At 41.0% G+C, this 24910-nt stretch overlaps 1 protein-coding gene across 5 annotated transcripts in view; it reads left to right on the plus strand.

Annotated features, from left to right (window-relative positions):
• Positions 1-24910, plus strand: part of LOC138296696 (adhesion G protein-coupled receptor F5-like) — a 1100568-nt gene that overhangs the window by 459223 nt on the left and 616435 nt on the right. For all 5 annotated transcript variants that reach the window (XM_069236068.1, XM_069236070.1, XM_069236069.1 and 2 more), the window contains one exon: positions 9287-9502. In XM_069236068.1, the coding sequence (XP_069092169.1) occupies positions 9287-9502 (216 nt within the window). The remainder of the gene's footprint in view (positions 1-9286; positions 9503-24910) is intronic.

The following is a 24910-nucleotide window of genomic DNA, read 5'->3' on the forward strand; positions in this document are numbered from 1 at the left end:
CTTGCTGTTTCTCACTCATTGTGGCTTCATATCCGGTCATGTTCCATCCTATATATGCTATTGTCTCATCTCTGGGGATAGTCTCGTAGAAGATATTGTCCTTCATCATGTCTATGATGCCTTTAACTAAAGCATTTTTCTTAGGGTTGTCTTCCGCAAAACGTAGGGGGTAGTGTGCATAGATGAATATCGTTCTGAATGCCCACACGGAACCATTGTGGCTGAAAGGCAGGATCAGATAAGGGATACCTTTATCTGCTGTGTGAGGCATAAGGCCACACACCCAACAGTTAGTTGTATTTATCACTAGTTAGTGTTGGTGCAAAAGCTGGATGAAGGAGTTATTAATGAACTCTAGTCTCCTAGCAGATTCATGTTTAGGGAGGAGTTGAAAAGAATGTGGGGAAACAGTGGAAGGAGGAGGTGTAGATGAGGTAGTGGGTGCCAATATCACGTTAAAACAGAATAAAACATATCCTATAAAAAACATAAGTATACTAAATAACATAAAAATGCACAGCAGCAAAAAACGTTTCCTGGTTATCGTTTCACATATTCTCTTCTTGCAACTCAGTCTTTCAACATGTTCTCCATTTTGGAAAGATTCCATCCTCTAACCGTTGCCGTTCGTGGCGGTTGGTTTACTTCACTTAGGAGTGTTCTGAATGTTCCAGGCCGCCCTAGAACAAACCAGACCTGTAGACCTTGTGTCCACAGGCTACCCCCCTAAGTCTTTTCAGCCACGATCCTACAGCTGAACCCGGATGGAGGTTCGAAAAAACACAAAAAACAAAAAGTCATTCAAAAATAATTTTCCATATTGGAGAACTTTGCTAAAGGGAAGAAAAGTAAACTGTTTTATTTGTCCTATATTCTTGGTCGTAGATTATAACGGTTAGTCCCAGGTATCGTGTGGTCCTGAAAAAGGAGTTCAGGTTCTGTAGTGTCCAATCGAACTGACGGTGATACTGCTGATTGTAAAATGTCATCACTTTTTTTCTCAGTGAGTGTTCCTTTTATTTGTGCATCGCTGAAAGGCAGAAAACGTGGCACGGTTTCAGTCTCTGAGTCGGCGACACCTTCCTGGACCCACCGGTCATATGGCAGAGGTAGGGGTACCCTTTTGCAATGGGTCCCATGGATCCAGTGTTTCTTCCCTTCTACTCGAACAGCTGATCTTGTGGAGAGAAGAACGAGGTGCGGTCCGGTCCACCTGGGCTGCTCGTTTTTGGTTCGCTGAAAGTTCTTTATTAAAACCCAGGATCCAGGCTCAATGGGATGACCTGGAGATTCAGAGACCGGAGGCAGGGTGTTGTGGACCTGTTGATGTAAAACACGCAATTTAGCCGTCAATTCATACAGATAGTCAAGCAAAACAGGATGCTCTATCTCGCTAAACTTCTTGGGCCTGGGCACTCCCCATATATTGGCCGGGCGGCCAAAGACTATTTCATAAGGACTAAGTTTCACTCGTGAATGCACAGTCATTCTGGTTGATAGGAGTGCTAAGGGTAGAGCGTCAGGCCATTTAAGACCAGAGCTCGCTTGTATCTTGGCCAATTTTAGCTTTAGAGTGCCATTATAGCACTCCACTAATCCAGCTGATTGGGGGTGATTTGCAGCGTGAAACTTTTGGTTTATGCCTAGCCCTTCGCATACTTTCTTCATCACTTGACCCACAAATTCACTTCCATTGTCACTCCAGATCATTCTCGGCATTCCGAATCTAGGGAAGAACTCTTTCACAAGGGCTTTGGCTGTGGATAGCGCAGTATTGTCTTTTAGGGGATAGGCTTCCACCCATCTTGAAAAGGCACAAACAACAACGAGTACGTATTTTAAGTTGTTGCCCCTCTCCATGTGGATGAAATCTAGCTGCAAAACCTCAAACGGATACGTAGGAGGTGCAAAATGACCAGCTGGAGTTGGGGTTCCTCTACCAGGGTTGTGTTTCAGGCATACCATGCAATTTTTAACCACATTTTCTGCGTACTTGGGAATTCCTGCATTTTGCCATACTGGGGCCAACAACTTACAAATCCCTTTCACACTGATGTGAGCCATTCCATGAGCCATTGTAACTACTGCAAGCACATACGCATCGGGTAGCAACCATCTCTGATGTTCTGACAACTCGACCCAACAACCATTCGCATCCAATTTACCCGTACTTTCTCTCCACACACTCAATTCTCTCTCTGTGGCTTCAGCTTGAATCGATTTCACGCTTTCTATCGTGTCTTCACACATTCCAACATCACCAATCCATCTTGCAGGGCCCGCGACATACATTCGGCTCATCACATTCCTTGCCGTCTCTTTTGCGACCTCGTCAGCAAATGCATTCCCACGACCAACATCATCAGTCACCTTTTAATGTGCGCTACACTTCACAATCGCAACTTGCAACGGTAAAGTAAGTGAATCAAGGAGCTCATTTACCAACTGACCATGCTGTATTTTAGTTTCATGCGAGGTCAGGAACCCACGTTCCTTCCACAAACGCCCAAAACTATGGGCCACACCAAACGCATATTGGCTATCGGTATAGATAGTCACTTTCATTCCTTTTGATACTGTACATGCTCTTGTGAGGGCTATTAGCTCAGCTGCTTGGGCTGAATTGTGTGGGATACGTGCAGCTTCAACAATCGTACACAAAGTTGTCACAGCATACGCCGCAGTCGTGTCACCATTCGTGAGCTTAAAGCATGAACCATCCACCCACAAAGTACCATCACTCTTTGCAAGGGGAGTGTCCAGAAGGTCTATTCTCCCTTTCGTTTCTTCTTCTGTTCTATGGAGACAATCATGTTGTTCAGAAGTATCTAACTCCGTCACAATTGGCAATAACGTAGCTGGGTTAAGTGTAGTGCATCTTTTTATATGTACATGGCTCGCTAACAATGTCAACTCGTAACCTGACAATCGAGCACTAGTTAAATGCTGTGTCTTGGTTCTGTTTAACAACGTGTCCACTGCATGTGGAACCATTACGATTAATGTGTTATTCATCACTAAACCAGCAGACTGTCGGATAGAAACAGCAGCTGCCGCTGCCGCTCTTAAGCAGCTCGGTAGTGCCTTAGCTACTGGGTCTAAGGTTGAAGAGAAATAGGCGCATGGACGCTCCCTGTCTCCAAACTGTTGTGTCAAAACTGCTAACGCACAACCTTCTTTCTCATGGACATACAATGTAAAAGGCTTGCTGTAGTTGGGGGTACCCAACACAGGAGCTGAACATAATGCATCACGTAATTCGACAAAACTTTTCTGACAATCTTCAGACCATGGGACGGGATTTGGTGTATCTTTACAAGTTAATGCCACCAAGGGTTTGGCTATTAACGAAAAATTAGGTATCCATTGTCTGCAATATGATGTAATACCCAAGAAAGCACGCACTTCTCTCTGTGTTCTTGGCACACTCATTGCTGCAACAGCCCTGATTCTCTCTGGGGTCAGTTGCCTTCCCTCCTTCGAAAAGAGATGACCTAAATAGGTCACTTCTTTTTGACAATACTGTAACTTTGAAAGGGACACTTTGTGGTGTAAATCAGACAAATGACGCAATAATGACAATGTTGCTTCTTTGCAGATCTCCTTAGTATCTGCAGCAACTAGCAAATCATCGACATATTGAATGAGAGTGGCGCCATCAGGTAACATAAGAGTGTCAAGCTGTGCTTTCAAAGCCTGACTATAGATAGATGGACTTTCACAATAGCCTTGAGGAGCTCTCTTAAATCTGAAGCTTCGTCCTCCCAAATTGAAGCCAAAAATGTCCCTGCTCTCTTCTGCAATAGGGTTGCTGAAGAAAGCATTTTTCAGGTCTATCACTGAAAACCAAGTGGCTGAAGCTGGAATCATTGTCAACAATGCAGTGATATCGGGGACGACTGGAAACTGTGGCACAACTATTTTGTTCACCTCTTTAAGATCAATTACAAACCTATAAACAGGTGGCTGAGTAGGGTCGGTATGCTTCAAGACAGGCAAAACAGGACTATTGCAAACGTTGCCTCTTGTCTCTTCAATTGCATCCTTCTCAATCAGATCACAAATAATTGCTAACAACGCTTTTTCCCCTTCACTAGAGATCTTGTATTGGGGAATACGTGGCATTTTAACATTGGCTTTTAATGTTATTACATATGGCTGAATTTCCAAAAGACCTACATCATTAGGTCCAGTAGCCCAAAGAGTATTAGGAAGAGACGAAAATTCTGGTGGAAATCTGTCTTTTGACAAATACATTGGTGAAACCACTTTCTTACCCAATGTGAGTTGCACTCCAGAAGGAGAGCAATACAATGTCGCATACAATCTCTTTAACAGATCTAATCCTAACAAGTTCTCGCCACAACCTGTCGTCAAAATAAGGGGTGTTTCAAATTTACAAGGTCCAACAGAAAGAGATATAGGGTTAGAAATCGGATTTCTAGCTGGGGCGCCGGAAAACCCTACTGATACATTTGTTTCGCCAGACAAAGGTGCGCCAGGGAGTTTTGAGTGCATAATAGAACTCTTGGTAGCACCAGTATCCAACAGAAAAGGTTCTGACACACCTGATGCAATCACCTTAACATAAGGCCCACTCTGATCTACTGGAACTGAAACAACTCCCTCTCTTTGTCTATGGCTGTCCTAGCAATCATTACTGTCCAAATGCTCATCCTCTGTATAGTAATCATCAGTATAGTACTGAGCCGTCCCACCAGATGCATTAACCTGTTGATCAAATCTGTTCATTGAGTTTTGAGGGGGGAATGGGCGCGCGCTCTGGGGAACATATCCACGTCCTCTTCCTCTAGGTGCTTGTGGAACACCTCGACCTCTTAAACCAGAAGTACCATTTGCGCGCTGTAGCAAAGCAGGGCAATTATACTTGAAATGACCCTCTTCCTTGCAATATGAACACTGATTGGGACCTACTGGGATACGTGGTTGAGCATACTCGGTTCTTTGCGAGTTTCTCTGAAACGGTTGGGGCTGATAGTTATTCTGATAGTTGTTCTGATAGTTACTCTGTGCACCACTATTTTGACCACCACGTGGCGGGTACGCTTGTTGTAACAGAACCTTCGTTTTCAATTCTTTAGTTTTCTTCTCTACTCTATCTCTCTCATCTTTATCTCTATTTTCGTAGTACTGTGCAGTAGCCAATATCTGCGCTGAAGAGGAAACTGCCCAAGAACTTTCTGAATCTTTTAACTTTTTACACAACTCAGGAAGCAGATTATGCACAAATTTATCGACGAACAAACATTGACCACCTTCCGTGCTCATATCTTGACCACTGTGGTCCACAAACGTTTCTTCAAACCTGGTGAAGAAATCTGATACTGTTTCTTCTTTCTTTTGCTTACATGCAGACAATTTATCCCAGTTTACACGCATCGCAGGCATTATAGTTTTCATGTAATCAATAATCCTACCAGGAAGCTCTGTCACTAAAGGCTCAGGTTTAGCACCACCAATTTGTCAGGCATCTGCAGCAGCAATATTAGCCCATGTGTCACCTAACTCTTGAGCATGGTCTGTATGGCGAATCTTTCCCCATAAAGGCTGTGGAACAACATTCCCAAACAACATGTCTATGTCAGCTAAATTCATAATGCAAGACCCCGCAGTCTGTGACAATTCCTTGTAATACCCTGTAGGATTCTTACGGGATAAGGCAATGTCTGCTTAAGGGCTAAAACTTCAGCTCGCTTCCATGGAACGTGTACCCATACACGCTGGAAATGAGGCAGGACAGGTGGGTTAGCATTTGGGTCCCCTTCCCTCCATTGTGGGGGAACTTCTCTCATGGGGTACTGTTTCCCTTTCTTTTTAGCAGAAGAATCATATTTAAACAATAACCTGGAAACACCTTCAGTCCTAAACGACAATAACATCGCAACTGCTTTCTCGACATCTGAACCCACAATCAAACCTGTCGCAAAATCGAACCGTACACGACACAACTTAGGCGGATTGGGCTCCAAACCATTTTCCTCTAAATCCTCAGAAAGAAAAGTACACATTTTCTCAAAAACGTATCTCTGTTTCGGTTCTTCCCACTGATGGAAGACATCCATAACAGACTCTAGTTCATATCTCGCTGGTTCAGTAACCCATTTATGCGCCAAATAATTCAGTGTCTCTTTCTCCCTACCATCAGGCAATTGGCTACGCAATTGTTTACGCTCTGAAACTGGGGTCGTAGCTAATGACCCAAAGAGAGGGGATAAAAGACTAGTCACAGTGTTTGTCATTCTCTGACGGACAGAGGGAGAGGTTGACAAATGAACAGGAGGAAAAACAGAATGAGACAAGGCAGAGACAGAAGCAGTGTCAGAAACAATACCAGGAGTGGTAGTCGCTATAGTAGTCAAAGTTGTAGGAAGTAAAGGCAGAGCAGATGTCAAAGCCGGTGGCCCTTGAGGAGGCTGCACCGGAGGAATAGGAACCAAATGAAGAATAGCTGGTGGGTGCTGTGGAGGAGCAGGAGGCAATGCAACCACTGGTTGTGCAACAAGAGGTTGCGGAGGTGCCGTGGCATTCTGCGCATAGGGTGGTGGCGAACTTAGCAAATGCGACATTAGGGGATCTTTTTCAGAGTCTTTTGCTGCATCTTGCTGAAGAGGCGGCAAAACTGGATAGCATTTATCTACTGTCATTTTATGTCGCCTATGCAACTGCTCATTCAACTGTTCTACTTCGTTATCTTTAAACTGTATAGCAGCTTGCATAATCAAAATACCTTTTTCTCTCTTATTTTTCTTAGCTAATTTAATTTCCTTTTGCTTGGCTTCCTTACGCCATAAGTGGAAAGAATCAAACATTGCCGGCCGGGCTTTCTTCTTTAAAAGTCTAACTTCGAGGTTATCTAAGATTTCTGTGTCAAAGCTACCATTTTGGGGCCATTTTAAAACACCATCTTTTCTGGTGTAACGGATCCATACTTCATTATATGTGATGGGGCCTACTCCGTGCTTCACATATAGTTCATAGGTTGGAGTTCCAATCGGAGGAACCGGACATGAGTCCTCCAACCGGGAGTCCCTTTTACAACCAAGACAAAACAAATTTCCAAGTCTGCTAAGACCAGGCATCTTCGCTCACTAGTCTAGCTTCAAACTTCAAAGGATTATCGTTTACGATAGTCTCGTGAATACACGAGTCCTTCGGCTTTGGTACTTGCAAGTTCCAAATCAAAGTGATCCCGAAGGGATACCAAACCAAATGTCCAACTAAGGACCAAACCAAGTGTCCAACTAAGGACTGGGAGACGCTCCACTTATACTTAACTGAAAATATCGATGACGTCACCAGAAGACTCGTCTTATCGTTTCGCTCTACCAAACATCAAGGGTCCAAATCAGGGCGATAGCCAGGGCAGCAGTCCTTCGTAGCCGTCGGGAAGCGGGGAACCTCGCAGCAAAGACTTTCGGACCACGTCGACATGCAGGGGTCGATGAAGTGGCGGCCTTCCTCCAGAATTTTCACACGAAGCTCCTCACGGACCTCAGGCTTGGACCGGTACCGCTGGTATCGCCCCACGTTGGGCGCCAACTGAGGTACTGGGTTTTTCAGAACCGGTACTGATCCGGTAACCCAGTGGTGCCAGGGTACACCCAAAGACCTCGGGTACTTTCCTGATTCAGACCACAGAAACTCAGAGTCTTCTAGGTGAAGTCAAAGATCGAATTTATTGGCTGCAACCAAGTAACAAGCGTCCTAGAAGTACAACAGCACAGTTTGTATGTTCTCAGGAGACTGTGTTTCAATGCAAAGTCAAGTTTCCTTATATACAGTTTTTTAAGCTTCAGGCAAACATTCTTGACATTTTGGTTGGTCATTCACATGTTTTCACTACAAAGGAAAAAACAGTGTCATGATGAAACCTCATATTTCATGTCATCCAACCCATAATAAATTACCCGGCAAGGCCTAGTATTTTACATCAGATAAGTGTGGACCCCCAATAAAAACGGGCACCTCCCCCTCGTAAAGTAAGAAGAAGAAAAGAGCAGGTGCAGGTGTGAGCAAGATTAGGCAGGGTGTGTGAGCGATAATAAGGGTTTTATGGCCTGGTGTGCCTTGATGCTATCTGATTCGGCCACTGGGAGAGGGACTGACCAAACAGGTTTGGCCTGAGGCAATGGTTACAGCTTGCCCAGGTCAGAGAAAAGTCAATCAAGGTGTACGTGTCCTTGGAATCAAATCTGACTGTATTATAAGCCTATGTGAGGGCAACTTTTAAAAATGGCTGCCGTGTATAAAATGGGAGCCACTAGTGCAGGACGAAAATGGCGATTTCGAGGTGAAAACGCTGCTGGAATTGAGCGAAAATGCTCATGCTTAGTGTACTAGTCATTATCGGTCTTTTGATACTAAAATCGTACTGCTGTGGCAAAGTAAATTACATGGGTCCAGAATTTTTAGAACCACAGTGGCGGAGTGTGCTGATAGGGCCTCATAAATGAGGGCCCATGTTTGAGGAGTGTACATCAGTCCCAGTACTGATACTGGCACAGGAGGTATTTACCAGGTGTGGTATCACACTTCAAAATAACGCATAATATGGTAATACCACAGGTTTTCCACCTCTCCAATCAGCATAAATGTTTAATGGTGTGGCGCTTACTTGTAGATATTCCACCAGGCAATTTTTTTGTCACCAGTCCTGCAAAGTACATCAATAGCATCAAACATTTTGACTCTATTGTCCCTGCCCTGCGCCATGGTGCGCCGTATATTAAATATGGCGCATACATGGTGGTGGTAGGGTGGGGCTAAGAGGTGCTAGAAAAGTGGCACTGCATTGGATGCAGCACCACTTTTCTTAAATATGCCCCTTAGTGTTTTGCTGTACTTGTAATCCCGATTCAAGTGCAAACACCTGTTGGCGCCTGAAAATGGATTATCAGGATTGGATTTTGGATTACATGTCCCAGTGGAGGAGTTCCCATAGGAGGGCTTGGCGTGAGAGACAGTATCGAACTACAGAAGTATCTCAGTTAACATCATGTAGCATCTATGGGATTTTACTTTGTCCTTTAATTGCTTAGCTTCAGTATTTTATGTTATCCCTTAGATTTTAACATTTGGTTTGTCGTCTTTAACTTCATTAACTTCTATGACTAAATTACAATAGATTGGCTTGAAAGTTAAGTAGTTGGATGTTTGTGGGATTTAACTGTATGTCAAGACTAGATAAAGGGTCATGTTTTATTTGTCTGTTCATATTGGAAGATTCCACTGATGCATTACCTTGTTATTATCATGCTTCTTGCAGATAAAACAAATTTTACAGTTCTCCCAGAGACGGTCTTTCTAGGAGATACAGTTACCCTCACATGTACAACGACATCAAGCTCTACCGCAATGACTTGGTCACTCAATGGAACGAACATTATTGCGAATGGAATTAAATATGTTTCTTCCATCACTTCCAGAGCTGGAACTTCAGTAGCAACTCTGACGATATCTCAGCTTACCTTGTCTGATGGTGGTATGTTTACTTTATCTGACTCTCTGTTCCTAAAGATACATGTGCTTTAAAAGGGGCTTACTTATATGTGTGCTTACATCAACAGTGATTATTTTAACTAAGCTACTTTGCAAGTAACCCTTTAATTTTGAGCTGTCAGATAACATGAGCCTCTTAAAAGGCTCTAAACCTCTCACCTCTACATAAAGACAGCATAGTGCATCCAGGGATATAAAAGAGATGTTCGTGCCATGTGCTGGTCATGACATCACACATGACATTACTGATGTCATCTCAAGAGAGATGGACGATGGCATTGCTAATGGCATCTCAAATGACATTGTTGATGACATCACTGATGATATCACACTTAGAAATACTAATGCTCTTTTTGATTGCATCATTGTTTAGCTCATGTAATGTGCGATGCAAAGTGAGTGCAAAAGAAGAAGGCACTAAAAATGGCTTGAGACATCACCCTATACCTCCAAGACTGTAAAAAATGACGCCACACTATGCATGGTTGATGCTGGGTAGATGGTTTCAGACCATATAGTGTGCTTGAGAGATGTACTCCTTGCATAACATTTTCCAGGCAAAAATGGAGTCCAAGTGCATGAGATGCACATTCAGGATAAGCGCTACGTGATTTATTGCCTCCTAGGCACTGATACAAGGAATGCCTTTTTCAGCGGATGACAGTGCTGCATCCACTGTACTGTGTTTACTGTTGAATGATGCAACTAAATCAAACTTGAGTTTCAGACGATTTGTTTTCATTTTAGAAAACATATTTCTTTATCAGTCAAAATCTTTCTTTATTAAATCCTTATTCTTTTATGACAAAAACATATTTACCCATCCCCTATCTGAAGACTGAAATCCTTAAACATAATGGCTCAAATTTAAGAGGACCTACCACCTCCTTGCTCCACATTAGCGTCATTCTTTATGACGATAATGTGGCCCAACAAGACAAAATTTGCTGTGTCATATTTATAAAGCGGCGCAATGCATGCATTGCGCCACTTTGTGACCCGTTGTGCCACATTATGCCTGCACCAAGCATAACGTTTGCAAGGAGGGTGTTCCCCCATTAGGTGGACCTCAAAAATGGCATACTGGAATCTAAGAGATTTACTCTTTGAATGTCATTTGATTACTTTAGCCATCGTGGTATCCATATGGACTCTGGCACGTGTCAGGTTTTCCACGGTAATATGTATCATGCAAAACAAAAACTCCCTTTCTGATGCAAGTCCACCCCTTGCCTGTGTCCTGTGAAAAGAATGGTCCTGATCACACATGCGTTTGGACCAAAGTTCTGATATTTGTAGTAGTCACAGAGAAGCCCATGAATCCTCCTGGGAAGTTTGGCTGTGAGATTCCCAGGAGTAGTTCTGGAATTGTTTGTGCATTCCAATGTACTCCATGTGAAAGTGTGCTTCCATGAATATATGCAGTCAACATGTGCATAATGTGCTACCAAAATGCATTTACTTGCATCAAATTCATTTAATATTGTTCTCATTTGTTGTGTACAATGATTATACATGGGAAGTAAATTACATTTATTAATCAATGGTTCAAAGAAAATGTTCTTTCGTATATGTATAATAAAATAATTATGAATACAATTAAATATCCATTTGCTCTATTTTAGAATTCATCACATCATTTATGATAATTTTCTTATCACAAAAACCTAAATCATTAGATTTCATACTTCATAATCCACGTTCTGTCCAATTAAAAATCTCAGTTCCAATTAATGCAAATTGCTTTTAAAAAAAAGATGATTCATAACATCCATTGTCTGTGAACCAACAGCAGAAAAACAGCCAACATGTGTTTATCAGTTACAGCACCGCTTCTCTTGGGCTAAAGGTGATAGTGGACTGCTCCTATGGGTTGTGTGCCCATTATATGAAAGACCATTCATAACTGTCTAGACTCAGAATAATTCAAGCATTGCAGAGGATCGCGATAAGACACCTCCACGATACAAACTATAATCTATTTATTTAAACCTTTTACAACACATCTCATACAATTAAAAAGTGATAGAATGTTTGTCCCACAGTAAGGTTCCAAGAAGCATAAGAGGTTTCAACACGCTTCACATCTACATCTCTGCCTCATTCTGGGAAACGTAATATATACTTAGTAACTTAAAGTAGGGTGCTAAGGGTATTTTATGGTTTAGAGTTGAGTAGGGCTTTAGAGTGTTAAGGGACTTATTAGGGTTTAATAGTGTCTAAGGTTATAGGTTGGTAAAGGTGTGTATAGAGTTTAGTGGTGGGTTAGGGTATAGGGTGATGAAAGTATTTTTATAATTTATGGGTATTTGGTGATAACAGTGTTTTTAGGGTTTAGGATTGGGTAGGGGTATAGGGTGGTAAGGAAATGTTTAGGGTTCAGGGGTGGGTAAGGGTATAGGATGGTAAGGGTATTTTTAGGACTCAGGGGGGGGTAATAGTATAGGGTTGTATGGGTATTTGTAGGGTTTAGGGCTGGGTAAGAGAATAGGATGGTAAGGGTATTTTTAGGCTCTAGGGTGGGTACAGGTATAAAGTGATATTGGTAATTTAGGGTTGGTTAAGAGTATAGGGGGAAAGGGTAATTTAAAAAAGGGAGGGGTTAGGGAGGTTACCCCCAAATAATGCATAATTATTTTATAAAAGGGGGATTTGAAAATCTCCCCTCCTAAAAAAAAATCCAATGTGAACTGAGTGTGGGTTGAATGTTTTTAATATGAGGGTGAGGTTTTTCAAGTTGATTAATATGTTTGTTAAATAGAGTTGGTATTTTCATTTTATCCCTGAGGGAGTTGTTCTGTAAGATGCCCAAGTGACGAAACATGAGTCACCAGTGGGCAGCAAATCAATAAAAGACTGGATCTGTGGCAATATTGGAATTAAGGACTCAACCTCTTGTGGAACTTCATATGATAATATGTGCTTTATGACTGTGTTTATTATTGTATGTATACCTTTGGGTAAATTTGGAGTGAAGAAACCTTGATAGGAAACGATTTTTACCCCCAATAAAATGACCTCAGTTAATTGATTGGCAACATGAATAATCAAAAATGTCAGAACAAGCTAAGATCATCCTAATTGTGTCTATTATGCCTCATAAAGAACAATGTGAAGACTATTTCTCTGTCTTTTAATATCTTCTAAGGTTAACTTAATCATAATTGAGTTAAAAAAAACACATACACAAATATTTGATGATAAAAATATTGTACATCTAATTTTAATCTTGATAAATAGATCAAAGGTAGAATTTCTGATCTATTTATATTTAATTTATGCCTCAGTATCTTGGAGAATAGATCTACTTCAACAATAACATCTAGCATCATAAAAGTAAATTTTGCTACGTATTAATCTGTCGGATCTGGAATACCATACCCATATTCATCAGGGCTGCCCCAATGTTTTTGCACGACTCACCACTTTAAAGAACACTATGTCACAACGCAGTAATCATCCTCAACTTAGTTCCATTATCTTCAAATTGAAAACCTTTAATCTCCTTGTAAGAGGCAAATAAATTGTGAAGCTAATAGTTTAAATAAAAGTAAATGTTTTATGAAAGGACACCACTATCTGGTCCCTCCTTTAACAGTATAAGAGGCAGAGAGTAAACCTTTAACAAAACCTTATGCTTTTGAGTATTAGAAGAATGGCACATACTTTAGAAACGTGGGTCCAATTTCATGATGTTTTGATGCCTCAAATGTAATCCCATGTCAAATGATCAAAAGCTGCCTCCACAAATGTGATTTGTTTTAGCCTTAATCAAATCATCTAATGCTCAATATGAAATATGTAGGTTCTATTGATTTTAATCTTAAAACATAGGGCCTGATTTAGATATTGGTGGAGGGAATACTCAGTCACAATGGTGACGAATATCTCATCTGCTGAAATCTAAATCCCATAGGGCATAATAGGATTTAGATTTCGGTGGCGGTATATCCGTCACCAATGTGACATAGTAATACATCTGCCAAGATCTAAATTAGGGTGAAAGCCTAAAGTATTTCTCACTTCTGTAAGGAGAATATATTTCATTGCAAAATCCCCAGAAGAGATTTTGAAAATATTCCATGTGATGTATGCTTAGTTGTCTGCAGCAGGGGTCAGCTATTAAAATATTAGCAAATGTTTCACACCTAGAAAGAACTATGCAACTTTCAGTAAACTAAAGTTAAAACTCCCTATATTCATATTTTTTTATGAAAATCAAAGTCAGATATAACTAGATAATAGTCTAAGATCTGAATAGCGCTGTTTTCCAAGTGAAGGAGATCATAATGAAATTATAATGTATAAAGATACCATATATTCTAAAACCGGTACTAGGGAGAAAATGTACTAGGGGGAGAATGGAAAAGCTAGATATATGTGCATTACATAGTTTCCATGTGTGAATGCAATCTGTGAGGTAACAGTTAAAAATATTTTTTATTGGGAATATAGTTAAATTGAGACTTTCTGTCAAGAAATAGTTCAAATAGCTAACCACAATCCCCTCCCAAAATAAAACTAGAGTTTGGATAAAAATGTAAAGAAATATTAATATCAATTTTTTGGTTCATATATACTCAAAATACAAATTGGATTTTAAAGGCACATTAAATCCCACTACTCTTGAATCTGTTTTTTTTAAATACTTACAATATTCATAGTTTTACAGCATAAACTTACAAAAAATGCACTCAAGTAATTTCACCAATTTATAAACCTGGCCTTAACATTGGAACCCAAGGACATCATCTGCGGTGTCCCTCAAGGCTAGTCCCTCAGCCCCTCAATGTTCAACATCTACATGCCCCCTGTGGCCAACATCATCAGATACCATAGAATGAACATCATATCTCATGCAGACGACACCCAGCTGATCCTCTCACTTACAAAAGAACCCTCCACCATGAAGGCCAGCTTCCACAGGTGCATGAGGGACATCACCAAATGGATGAAAAACAACTGCCTTAAACTCAATACAAACAAGATAGAAGTGCTGATCTTGGGAAACAGCACCTCCCCATGGAAGGACTTCTGGTGGCCCACAGAACTTAGACCAGCACCCACCCCGACAGACCACACTCACAACCTTGGCATCCTCCTGGATAGCAAGCTCACCATGAAAAACCAGATCAACGCAGTCTCTTCTGCCTGTTTCCTAACACTTCTTCAAATGGCTCCCCATCAACACCACGTGTACTGTCACTCAGGCCCAGGTCACAAGCCGACAGGACTCTGGAATACACTCTACATAGGAATCACCACACACCTCCTGAAGAGACTGCAAACCATACCGAACTTAGCACCAGACTCATCCTCGATCTCCCTAAACAGACCCACATCACACTCTCCACCTCAGGAAACTTCACTGGCTGCCTCTCCAGAAGAGATGCTGATTCAAGATGCTTATCCACACCTAAAAAGCCCTTAACAATCAAGGACCAGCATACATTAACCACTACCTGAACTTCCACCAACTCTCCAGACTCCTGCACTCCACCTCCCTCTCCCTCACGCATCCCACACAAACGCTAGCGCAACAGTGGAGGACACTGCTTCTCCTACATCTAAGCAACATCCTGGAATAACCTCCCCCTTCACCTGCATATCTCCTCTTCCCTTCTGGATTTCAGGAGAACACTCAAGACCTGGCTTTTTGACTGATCTAGGCACCTGGATACCCTTGCAGGTGATTAGTCGCGATTTACAAATCCAGTTTGATGATGATGATCTGAAACAAGGATGAAAACAAAATCATGAAATAAAATCATTAGCCTAAATAACAGCAAAAAATAAATGTGTATGCTACATGTCAAAGATAAAAGTTAGCATGTGATAAAATAACAGCACATGGTGATAAGATATGTATATATAATTCTTCTTTGTTTTACATACACTTCATAAATTATGGTTTTATCATTAAGTGTTACTTTGAAAAGAATAGATGAATTAGACTATAATGTGCATGATGCTATCGTCTACTGTACTCCTGGCCACTCCTGTAAAATTAAGATTTTATGAAACAACCAGATGTAATTTTCCTCCTTCAAAAGCATCACCACATTAATGAGATTAGCATACTCCAGAGAATATTGATGTATTTGTCCTAATTGATCTTTTTGGTGACTTTGACACAGTTGACCACTCCATCTTGCTTGACTGTGTCCGGCTGCTGGCATTGATAGGCTGGCTCTCAAATGGTTAAGTTTGCTTCTTTCAGGGCAGACTCGCACATTTGTTTGCCCCTATTCCAGCTCAGCCATTTTAAGTTTTATGTGATTTGCCAAGGGCTCTGTACTGTGGCCAAACCTCTTCAGCATCTGTATTAGCTCTCTGGGAAAAGTGCTTGCTGAAGTGGATGTCAAATAATAATAATGGATGCTGATGACACCCAATCCCTGGTATGATTAGATAACAATTCCATATCTCACCAGCCTTTCCAACAGTTTATGAAATCTATCTGATTGTGGATGAGCATCAAAAAATAAAATCTCGGGTCCTCATTACGAGTGTGGCGGTCTTAAGACTGCCACACTGGCAGTCAGACCGCCAAAAAGTGGACTGACACCTTTAGGCTGGCAGATGGCCTGGCGGTGCCGACGAACTTAATCCGCCAGGGCAGCGCTGCCCTGGGGATTACAACTCCTGCATCTGCCAATTTTTGCATGAAACAAGAGTAAAGTGCAACTGTGCACTGTAAAACGTAAAACGTAATGAGTCTGGGCCTGATTTAGAGTTTGGTGGATGGGATTACTCCTGCACAAATGTGACATGATATCCTGTCCGCCGTTGTATGATTCCATTTTATCCTATAGGAATCATAACCTGTTTGCTGAACTCTATGTCAGGCCCTGTGTCTTCATTAGTAAAATGCCAATTAAAAGGTATCAACTGTAAAAACAATTACAAATCCAGTAATGCAACTATAAAAGAAGCAGCCCAACTAGAATCAGTGCCAAGTTAATGTATCAGACTAGGTCCGACCCTCTCTTATACATTCAGTTTAAAGAATTCCAACACTAACAGTTTATTAAAACTACTGGCCTCAGACTCTTTACCTACACAGCACTATTGTTTTTGGTGGTGAATTTGGTTTGAAATATATATCAAAATGGAGGCATTGTCAAAAGGTTTACCATTTTACAGTTCAGCTGTGGGTCCCTTAGGTTTAGACTTGCTATTTTTGCTTGTACGCATGATCAAATGCCTCTAATGATAAAGCTCTTTTTCAATAACATTGCACAAAGTTTGTGCAGGTTGGACAGATTCAGACCGGATGTATAAAGTCCTCCTTTTTTGCTTTGCAAAGTCTACATTCTATAGGTCCAATGTAGTTGCATATTGCTAGGCTGGCCAGGACATTAATCTATAGTCGACCATAGTGCGCTGTTTATTGGGGCATCTTGAGATAACTGTATCTTATACAAGAATTTTATTGTAGTAGATCTTCTGCTCAGTTCTTGTTTTGTAAGTCCAAACTCAAGTCGATTTTGTGCCGGGTATGAATTTTGATGCATTTAATATACTCACCTAAATGCATTAACCTGCAACTTAGCCAGTGTGACTGCATCCTGTCCTCTCAAGGCATTGCTTGCAAATGCTATGGTCGGGAGTAGGTTAGCAGAGATCATTGCTAACAATGGCTGAAAAGAGGGACAATCCAATGGTTTTTCTAAGGTCCTAAAGGCATGAATTAGGGCCTTCCTTTTCTTCACAATGTGTTGTTTCTGGTGGAAAAATTACCTCTAGTGTCCAGGTACAACCTCAGGTATTTGTACCTGCTTACCTCCTCCAAGATAAAATCATTTAGGAGGATCCTAGCTGCCTGCCCTGGTCAATGGCTTTAGTTGTGTTTACCGCAAGGTTCTTAGTTTTGACATAGGATTTCAATGCATTTAGTAGCCTTTGGAGCCCCTTTGTTTGTCACGCTGAAGAGTTCTGTAGGAAAGTACCCTCTTTTTGGCATGGTTACACCCACATTTTGCCTGCTATCAATATGCTTAGACTGTTTTCACTGGGACCCTGCTAACCAGGACCCCAGTAATTGTGATCTCTCCTCTAAATCTGGTTACTTCAGCACCATTTGCACCCCACAATTGGCATACTGGTGTACTCCTATAAATCCCTAGTATATGGTACCTAGGAACCCAGGGCATTGGTACGCCAGGGGTCTCCCATGGGCTGCAGCATGTATTTTGCCACACATGGGAGTCCATGCAAAATGTGTCTGAAGGCCTGCCGTTGCAGTCTTTGTGAAAAGGCGCATTCACCCTTTCACTACAGGCCACTACACATGGTCACAGTAAGTCACTACCTATGGTAGGCCATTTTAGCCCAAAAGAACAGGGTGCAGGTTCCTGTGTGTGAGGGCACCCCTGCATGAACAGAGGTGCCCCTACGAACTCCAGTTCCAATGCACTGGACTTCGCAAGTGCAGGGAAGCCATTTTACGTGTGTACTGGCAACAGGTACTTGTGGTCCAACTACATAATGGTAACTCCAGATCTGGGCATATTTGGTATCAAACATGTCAGAATCATACCCTAATACTGATGCCAGTATTGGTGGCATGATTGCATGCACTCTGCTCCTATCAGTCTCCCAGGGCTTATGGGCAGCCCACGCTGCTGTCACCCCTCAGACATGGTTCTGCCCTCCTGCTGCTTGACCTCGAAGACAGGGGAAGGAAAATCAAAGGATTTCCTGTGGGAGGGGGTAGCCTCCCAACACCACTGGTTTCCTTTGAAGGGCACATTTGGGCACATAGGATTTACCAAAACTAACACTTAATTTAACATGCACTCTGAGTTTGTCAACCACGCCTTATTGACCTATTAACCAGACAAATACAACATCAAACCAAGTGTCTCATCCACTTGTACAGTACTCCGGAGTCTTAGACCACACAGGGTCCATATACCAACAACCACGTGAGCAATTTTTCAGCACAAAGCATATGTGAAGTACGACGACTTCCCTACACACACTCTTCGGAGTACGCAAACTCCTTAAATAACTTCATTGGAGTACACAAACTCCTTAAACAACTTCACTGGAGTACGCAAACTCCATATTACTCATAAACATCACAATTCACCTGCGATTTGCTTAAGTTGTGCAAGCTCAAAACCTATTCCACTCACAATCACACTAGGAACACTATGAACAAATTCAAACAAGCATTAGCAAACTCCAAGGTTCTGGGTAGGTCGTAGTAGGCTCTTAGGGATAAGCTTTTGTTTGTACTACCAAAATCTGTGGATCACTACAACTGGAAAACCATGGAAACCTCTTGAAGAGACGTGACCATCTGATTTTGCTATATGTGGGAAATCTTGGTTGGCTCTTAAAGAGACATAACCCTTTGCTTTATCATCAACTGGAAAACTATGTGGGCCATTTAAGGAGACGCAACCATTCGACTATGCTACCAAAACCTGTGAGCGCGTCTGGCCTTATTTGGATTTTAGTAATTTATTTATAAGGGAACGTGTTAGAGTTTCTATGGACCTTTTAACTACGCTTAGAGTGATTCCACCAACAATCATAACTTCAGTCCGCAATACAACATCATAATCAATAAAACATCATTCCCATTTTGTTGTCTAGAATATCAATTTTTCTGGTATGTAATATAATTCTCAAGAATATGGATGTTGTTAATATTGTTTTAAGAAATATAGTTGTATAAAATATTGCTGTTTATCCTTCTGTGTTTTAGTTCATATATTAATTATTGTTTGTATAATTGTTAATAACATTTTCAAATATAGCTTGTAATTTTAAGTGGTTTATAATTTTTAATTTAATTGCTAATAGTAATTTATAGTGTTATAGCAGGTTGCTAGGTTTGTAGGGGTGTAGGGCAGGAAGTTAATTAAGGATGATTGAGTAACAATTAATGGAGGTATTATTAATTATTTAATTGATTATTAATTATGTGAAATGAATAATAATTATATTTTTTAAGTTATACATTATGTACAAGCTGCTGGGATTGCAGGGGTATATGATGGAAAGTTATTTAAGTAATAAGGAATTACAAAATAATTATTAATATACTAATAATTATGTAACTGATTATTAATCATTAAATGTGTAATAATTATATTTTTTAAGTTATATATGAGGTGTGAATTGATGGGTTTGTAGGGGTATAGAATGGGAAGTTAATAATTAGCAATTAATTAGTAACATATTAGTAAACTTGTATTGAGTATAAATTATGTTAATTGAGTTATACTGATTCGTTGTGGTTATATTTTAAGTGTGTGCTGCTATGTTTGTGGGGCTACAATGTGGTATTTTAATTAGGTAATAAATTACACTTCTTCAAATTGAAAATTAATTATTAAATTAAAACTCTTTTGAGCACACAGTTGAGTTACCCCCTCTCACAGAATCCAGCCAGCATGATTTCATGTTCTGTTTTAAATGCCTCCAGTGAGCTGCACTTCCTCTTTGCCCTCAGCAGTCCCCCACATGGACTACTCCATTTAAGGGTTTCAGGGTGTGAAGTGGGTATACAAAAGAGTCTTATGGTAAGATGTCCAGGCTTGACTTCCACAAGTATGCCTTGGAATTAATTTCTAGTGGTACTAGTGTTAAAGGTAAAGTCAAGATTGAGTGAGTTACTTTTCAGTTTGTTAATGATTCCATCAGCATACTAGGTGGAGTTCTTCCATATGATGAAAAGATTATCTGTGTACCAAAGTCACAGAATGGTTGTCTCCATGTCTTGGGCCTCATCTTCAATGATGGCTACCTATACCCCCCAACAGCCCATGACCAGGTTTGAATAGCTGGGGACGAAACAGGTACCCATTGCAGTCCCTCTAAGCTGGAAAAAAATATCACCATCAAACATGTATACACAAACAGAATTCGATAATATATCAAGCAGCATGGCAGTGTGTTGCATATAGTGAATGGGCATGGCTCTAAGGAATTGTTCACAAGGCTTAAATCTAACAGCGTGTTGAATTGCCATGTACAAGGAAAAATTGAGGGCACAATAGGCCTACCTGGTAGAAGGAGATAAAGGACTGGTAACTGGGGAAAGTCTTCCTAAAGTTAATAGTACTCCTCAATCTCAAGTAGTCCTTGCTCCCTCCTGTCTTCCAGTTTAGAACAAAATGTAATAGTAGCCTTGTAATATTCATCTTTAAAGATGGAATTGTAACACTCCTTGTCATTGAGCTACCAGTGTGCCTCCCTTAAGTAAAGCTCTTCGGCACAATGACAATGTTGCTTCCCTTGTCTGCTGGGCAGATAATAATCTCTGAATCTTTGGCTAGATCTTCTGTGGCCTTTCCTAGTTATGTTTTAATAATTGTTTTGTTGTATGTATCTTACTTTCTTCAGATCTTTGATTATTTGCTCATGAAATGTTTCAATTGTATTGAAAGGAATTTTGAAGACAAATAGACAGGTTGTTTTGAAATGTGTGGGTGCTGATCTATCATATCTGATGCCTAATTCACTTAACTGCAGAGATGGGTCATTAGCGCAACCAATGGTGGTTTCTCCAACTTCTAACTCGTGGTGATTTACCAGCATGTCAACATCACTGATCTTAAGGTTAGACATTGTCCCATCGGTAGTGTTGTTACTTCTATCTGTGGTTTTGTCTGCCCACAGCATGTAGAATTTCTTATGTTTCAATGTAAACATGTCAATAAGAGTTTGTATATAGTTAAAGCTGCTTGAGTGACAGTACGCGAGGTTTAGAGCTATCACAATTAGTTAACTGTCCGTCAGTTGTCTTTGAAATAGGTTACAACTGTATTTTTAGTGATGTGTCCTCCATTATTCTTTCCTTGCTGTTAGCCCCTTGCTTGTTCCCACTGGGTCCTTATTGTTGCTTTCGCTCTCTGATCTTTCTTTGTTTAGTCCTTTCCTTCCTCATTCTCTTGCTCCCTTCCCTCTGCCCCCTGCCTCTTCCTCTGTATCATCCTTGAATGCTGCTGTCTCTCTTTGGTATTGTCCGCTCCTTAGCTGAAGGAGGTATGATTCTAAAAAAAGCAGTGGGTCTACTTTTTCCTACTGGTGCGCTGGTTTTACCAGATTCTGAGGTTTCTGTCGCTTCTGTTTCTGATGCCTTTTTAGGGATTGACTGGAGGGACCTTGGCTGAAGGGCCCCTAGCAGATTAGTCATTGTCATTGGCATTGTCATACTCTCTACTGAATGTGTAAATTCTTCCTTTCTGTGTAATCATCATAGTCTCTTAAATATTTCCGCTTCTGCTTGAGATGTCATTCTCAAGTTTATCTGACTGGATTTCCATTTCTTTTAGGAATTTGTCAACTTTTTTTTTCTTTGCCTGCTTTTGTCAGGAATAAGGCCATGCGCGGTCCAGGTCCCACTCGAAACTCCGCTGCGCGGCTCTGCAAGGCTGGATGCGCACCACTTGTCATCCCCTCTTGTTCCAAAGGTGGCCATCATTGTCGTCTGCCCTGTGGCAAAGCTCATAGAGCTGCAGGTTCAGGACATTGCTGGACAAGATGCACTTATCAGTGCTATTCCATGAAGGGACTACAATTCCCATGTTTTTAGAGGCAGCAGCCATCTTGGGGTGTGGCAGGCCTATAAAGCCCAAGCACGCTGCTCACTATTTTAAAGACTTCGATGCAGTCAGACCTCGTGGGGGTTTCTATGAAGAAGAGCAGAGTTCCTGCATGGCAGAGTGACATCCAACCGAAGTATCCTTGTTTCCCTGGTGAATTCAAAAACGAGTAGGTCGTACTCGTAGCGGTAAGGCCTTGATGAATTCAATTTTGGAGGAAGTCGTTACTTCCAGAAGTAAAGTGCCCCTTAGCACAACGAGCAAAGCGTTTTCAGTTTCCAGAGTACAGCGGTCTTGGCGCGACGATCAAAGGCGTTTCAGAGCACAGGCGTTAAGAGTTCTTGGCACGGCAATTCAAACACTTCAGTTCACAGATGTAAAGCGTTCTAGGCACGGCAATTCAAACGCTTCAGGCCACAGTTGTAAAGCGCTCTTGGCACGACAATTCAAGCGCTTCAGTCCACAGGTGTAAAGTGCTTTTGGCACGGCAATTCAAGCGCTTCAGTCCACAGGTGTAAAGGGCTCCTGGCACAGCAATTCAAGCGCTTCAGTCCACAGATGAAAAGCACTCTTGGCACAGCAATTCAAGCACTTCAGTGCACAGATGTAAAGCGCTCTTGGCACTGCAATTCAAGCGCTTCAATCTACATATGTAAATCGCTCTTGGCACAGCAATCAAATCGCTTCAATCCACAGGAGTAAAAGGCTCTTGGCACAACAATCAAAGTGATTCAGGCCACATGAGTAAAGCGCCCCCTTAGCATAATGAGCGTAGCGCTTCAGCCAAGACAAGTAAAAGCGATTAGTGGTATTATAAGTAAAGCGCTTCAAGTTCAATGAGTAAAAACGTTTCGGCCTTTATAGTTGTGAATGTGAAAGTATATTTGGAGATAAGCAAATCATAGTTTTTATTGTTTTTTGGAAAGCACAATATGTGAAAACATATTTAATTCTTTGAGATTTTCTAAGTCATGATCAAAGGTTTATGTTATGAATGCATAGATGATACAGGATTGATATTCTGAGTATAATCATAGTCCAAAGCTCTTGCCATCTCTTGGTTCTGAGGTCGTAGTTTATTCTTGTTCCATGTTTCAAAGAAGGGGCTTTGCCCTCATTTCAAAAGTGGTCTCCATCTGATATCATGAAGACGCATTTAGTCAAGAGTCTATTGATGAGTTACATTTCTATGAATGAGTAAGTGCATATTTGTTCTAACCTTTTCTTATCTCTCTCCCTGCTGTTCCCTACCCTAATTCCCTTCCCCCAACTGGCTTCTTCAGAACTCTGTGCTATAATAGCTTTCTGAGTTGGTGAAGCCGGAAGGTGGGCCTTTTGTTCAGCAGCGTGCAGATCCAGAGGAAAGGATACTGTGACAGAATAGTGATCCCACAAGTTTATACTTTCCTCTTGGTCTGTACGTGAGCTGCACAAAATGGCCAACCTAGATACCCGTATGCAAGTAGTCACTCAGATGCAAAGGGATTTGACAGACTCAAAAAATGTTACAGCTGATTTAGTTAATAAAGTAACTCAGTTACAGAGTAAGGTGGATGGTTCTGAGTCTCGTCCTACGCCTTCTGCACGTACTAACTTAGCTGTGAATGTTCTGACACAGATTCCTTTAGCTGCACCAGAGAGGTTTTCTGGGGACCCCAATAAGGTTCAAAACTTTCTCACACAGGTGGAACAAGATTTTACGTGTCGGCCTAGTGCCTTTCCGGCTGCACAATCTAGAATTGCATTCCTTATATCATATCTGAATGGTGATGCAGCTACTTGGGCAGTGCTATTAGCCCGATTAGACAGTCCTCTTTAAAATAACTGGCATCGTTGTGTAGAAGAACTTGTAAAGGTTTTTGACAGATGCGCAATAACTATGTCTGCAGACAAAGAGCTACTAGAATTACGTCAAGGAAACAAAGAACTGATAATGTATTTGTCACACATCAACCGGTTAGTAGTGGAAAACGCTTGGCCTGAGGAAAAAAGGTCAGCAGTATTTTATCAAGGGCTAAAAGATTAACTAAAAGATGCATTGGCCCAAGTTGAACCACAACCAGAAACTTGCACTGATTTAATAAATTTAACCCTATGGATAGATCACAGACTTTCTGAAAGAAAAGGAGTAAGGAAAAAATGGGAAAAAATCAACTGGCGAATGGAAAGATCCAGACACTTTCAACTGTCTTCAGATTCTATGATAGAACAGATGGATATCGGAACAGTTCGCCCATCACTGACCAAAGAGGAGAAAGACATGCAACGAAAAAATGGTCAGTGTCGGTATTGTGGAAAAAAGGGTCATTTCGTAAAAGAATGTCAAAAGAAACCCAAAGGTAAAATTGATCCAACATTTGTGACATAGAAAAAGATAGCGGTTGCTTTGGAAAATTCACAGGAAAACTAAAGTGTCCAAGAAAAAACAAAAGGGACCTCTTGTGCAAATTGACAATTCCTTCAGTGTGCTTTTGCACAAATCGTTATGTCATACATTTTAGAATTTTAGTACAAATGACTGTATGGGGAAAAATACATAATGTACAAGTTCTAATTGATTCAGGGGCAACAGGAAATTTTGTGGACAAACAAACTGCACTAGACTTGCACATACCCAGTGTCAAGAAAAAGGTTCCAGAAGTTGTGTATGCAGTTGATGGTAGTGAGTTGGCAGGAGGTCCCGTTACTAAACAAACCTCACGAATACAAATGATTTGCAAAGATGATGAGAATCAGAACCACTGTGAGATAATTCGCTTTGATATAATTCAAGCACCTCAATATGGTTTTATTTTAGGAATGCAGTGGTTAATGTTACATAATCC

Source organism: Pleurodeles waltl, chromosome 5 (genome assembly GCF_031143425.1).
Source record: "Pleurodeles waltl isolate 20211129_DDA chromosome 5, aPleWal1.hap1.20221129, whole genome shotgun sequence".
NCBI lineage: Eukaryota > Metazoa > Chordata > Amphibia > Caudata > Salamandridae > Pleurodeles > Pleurodeles waltl.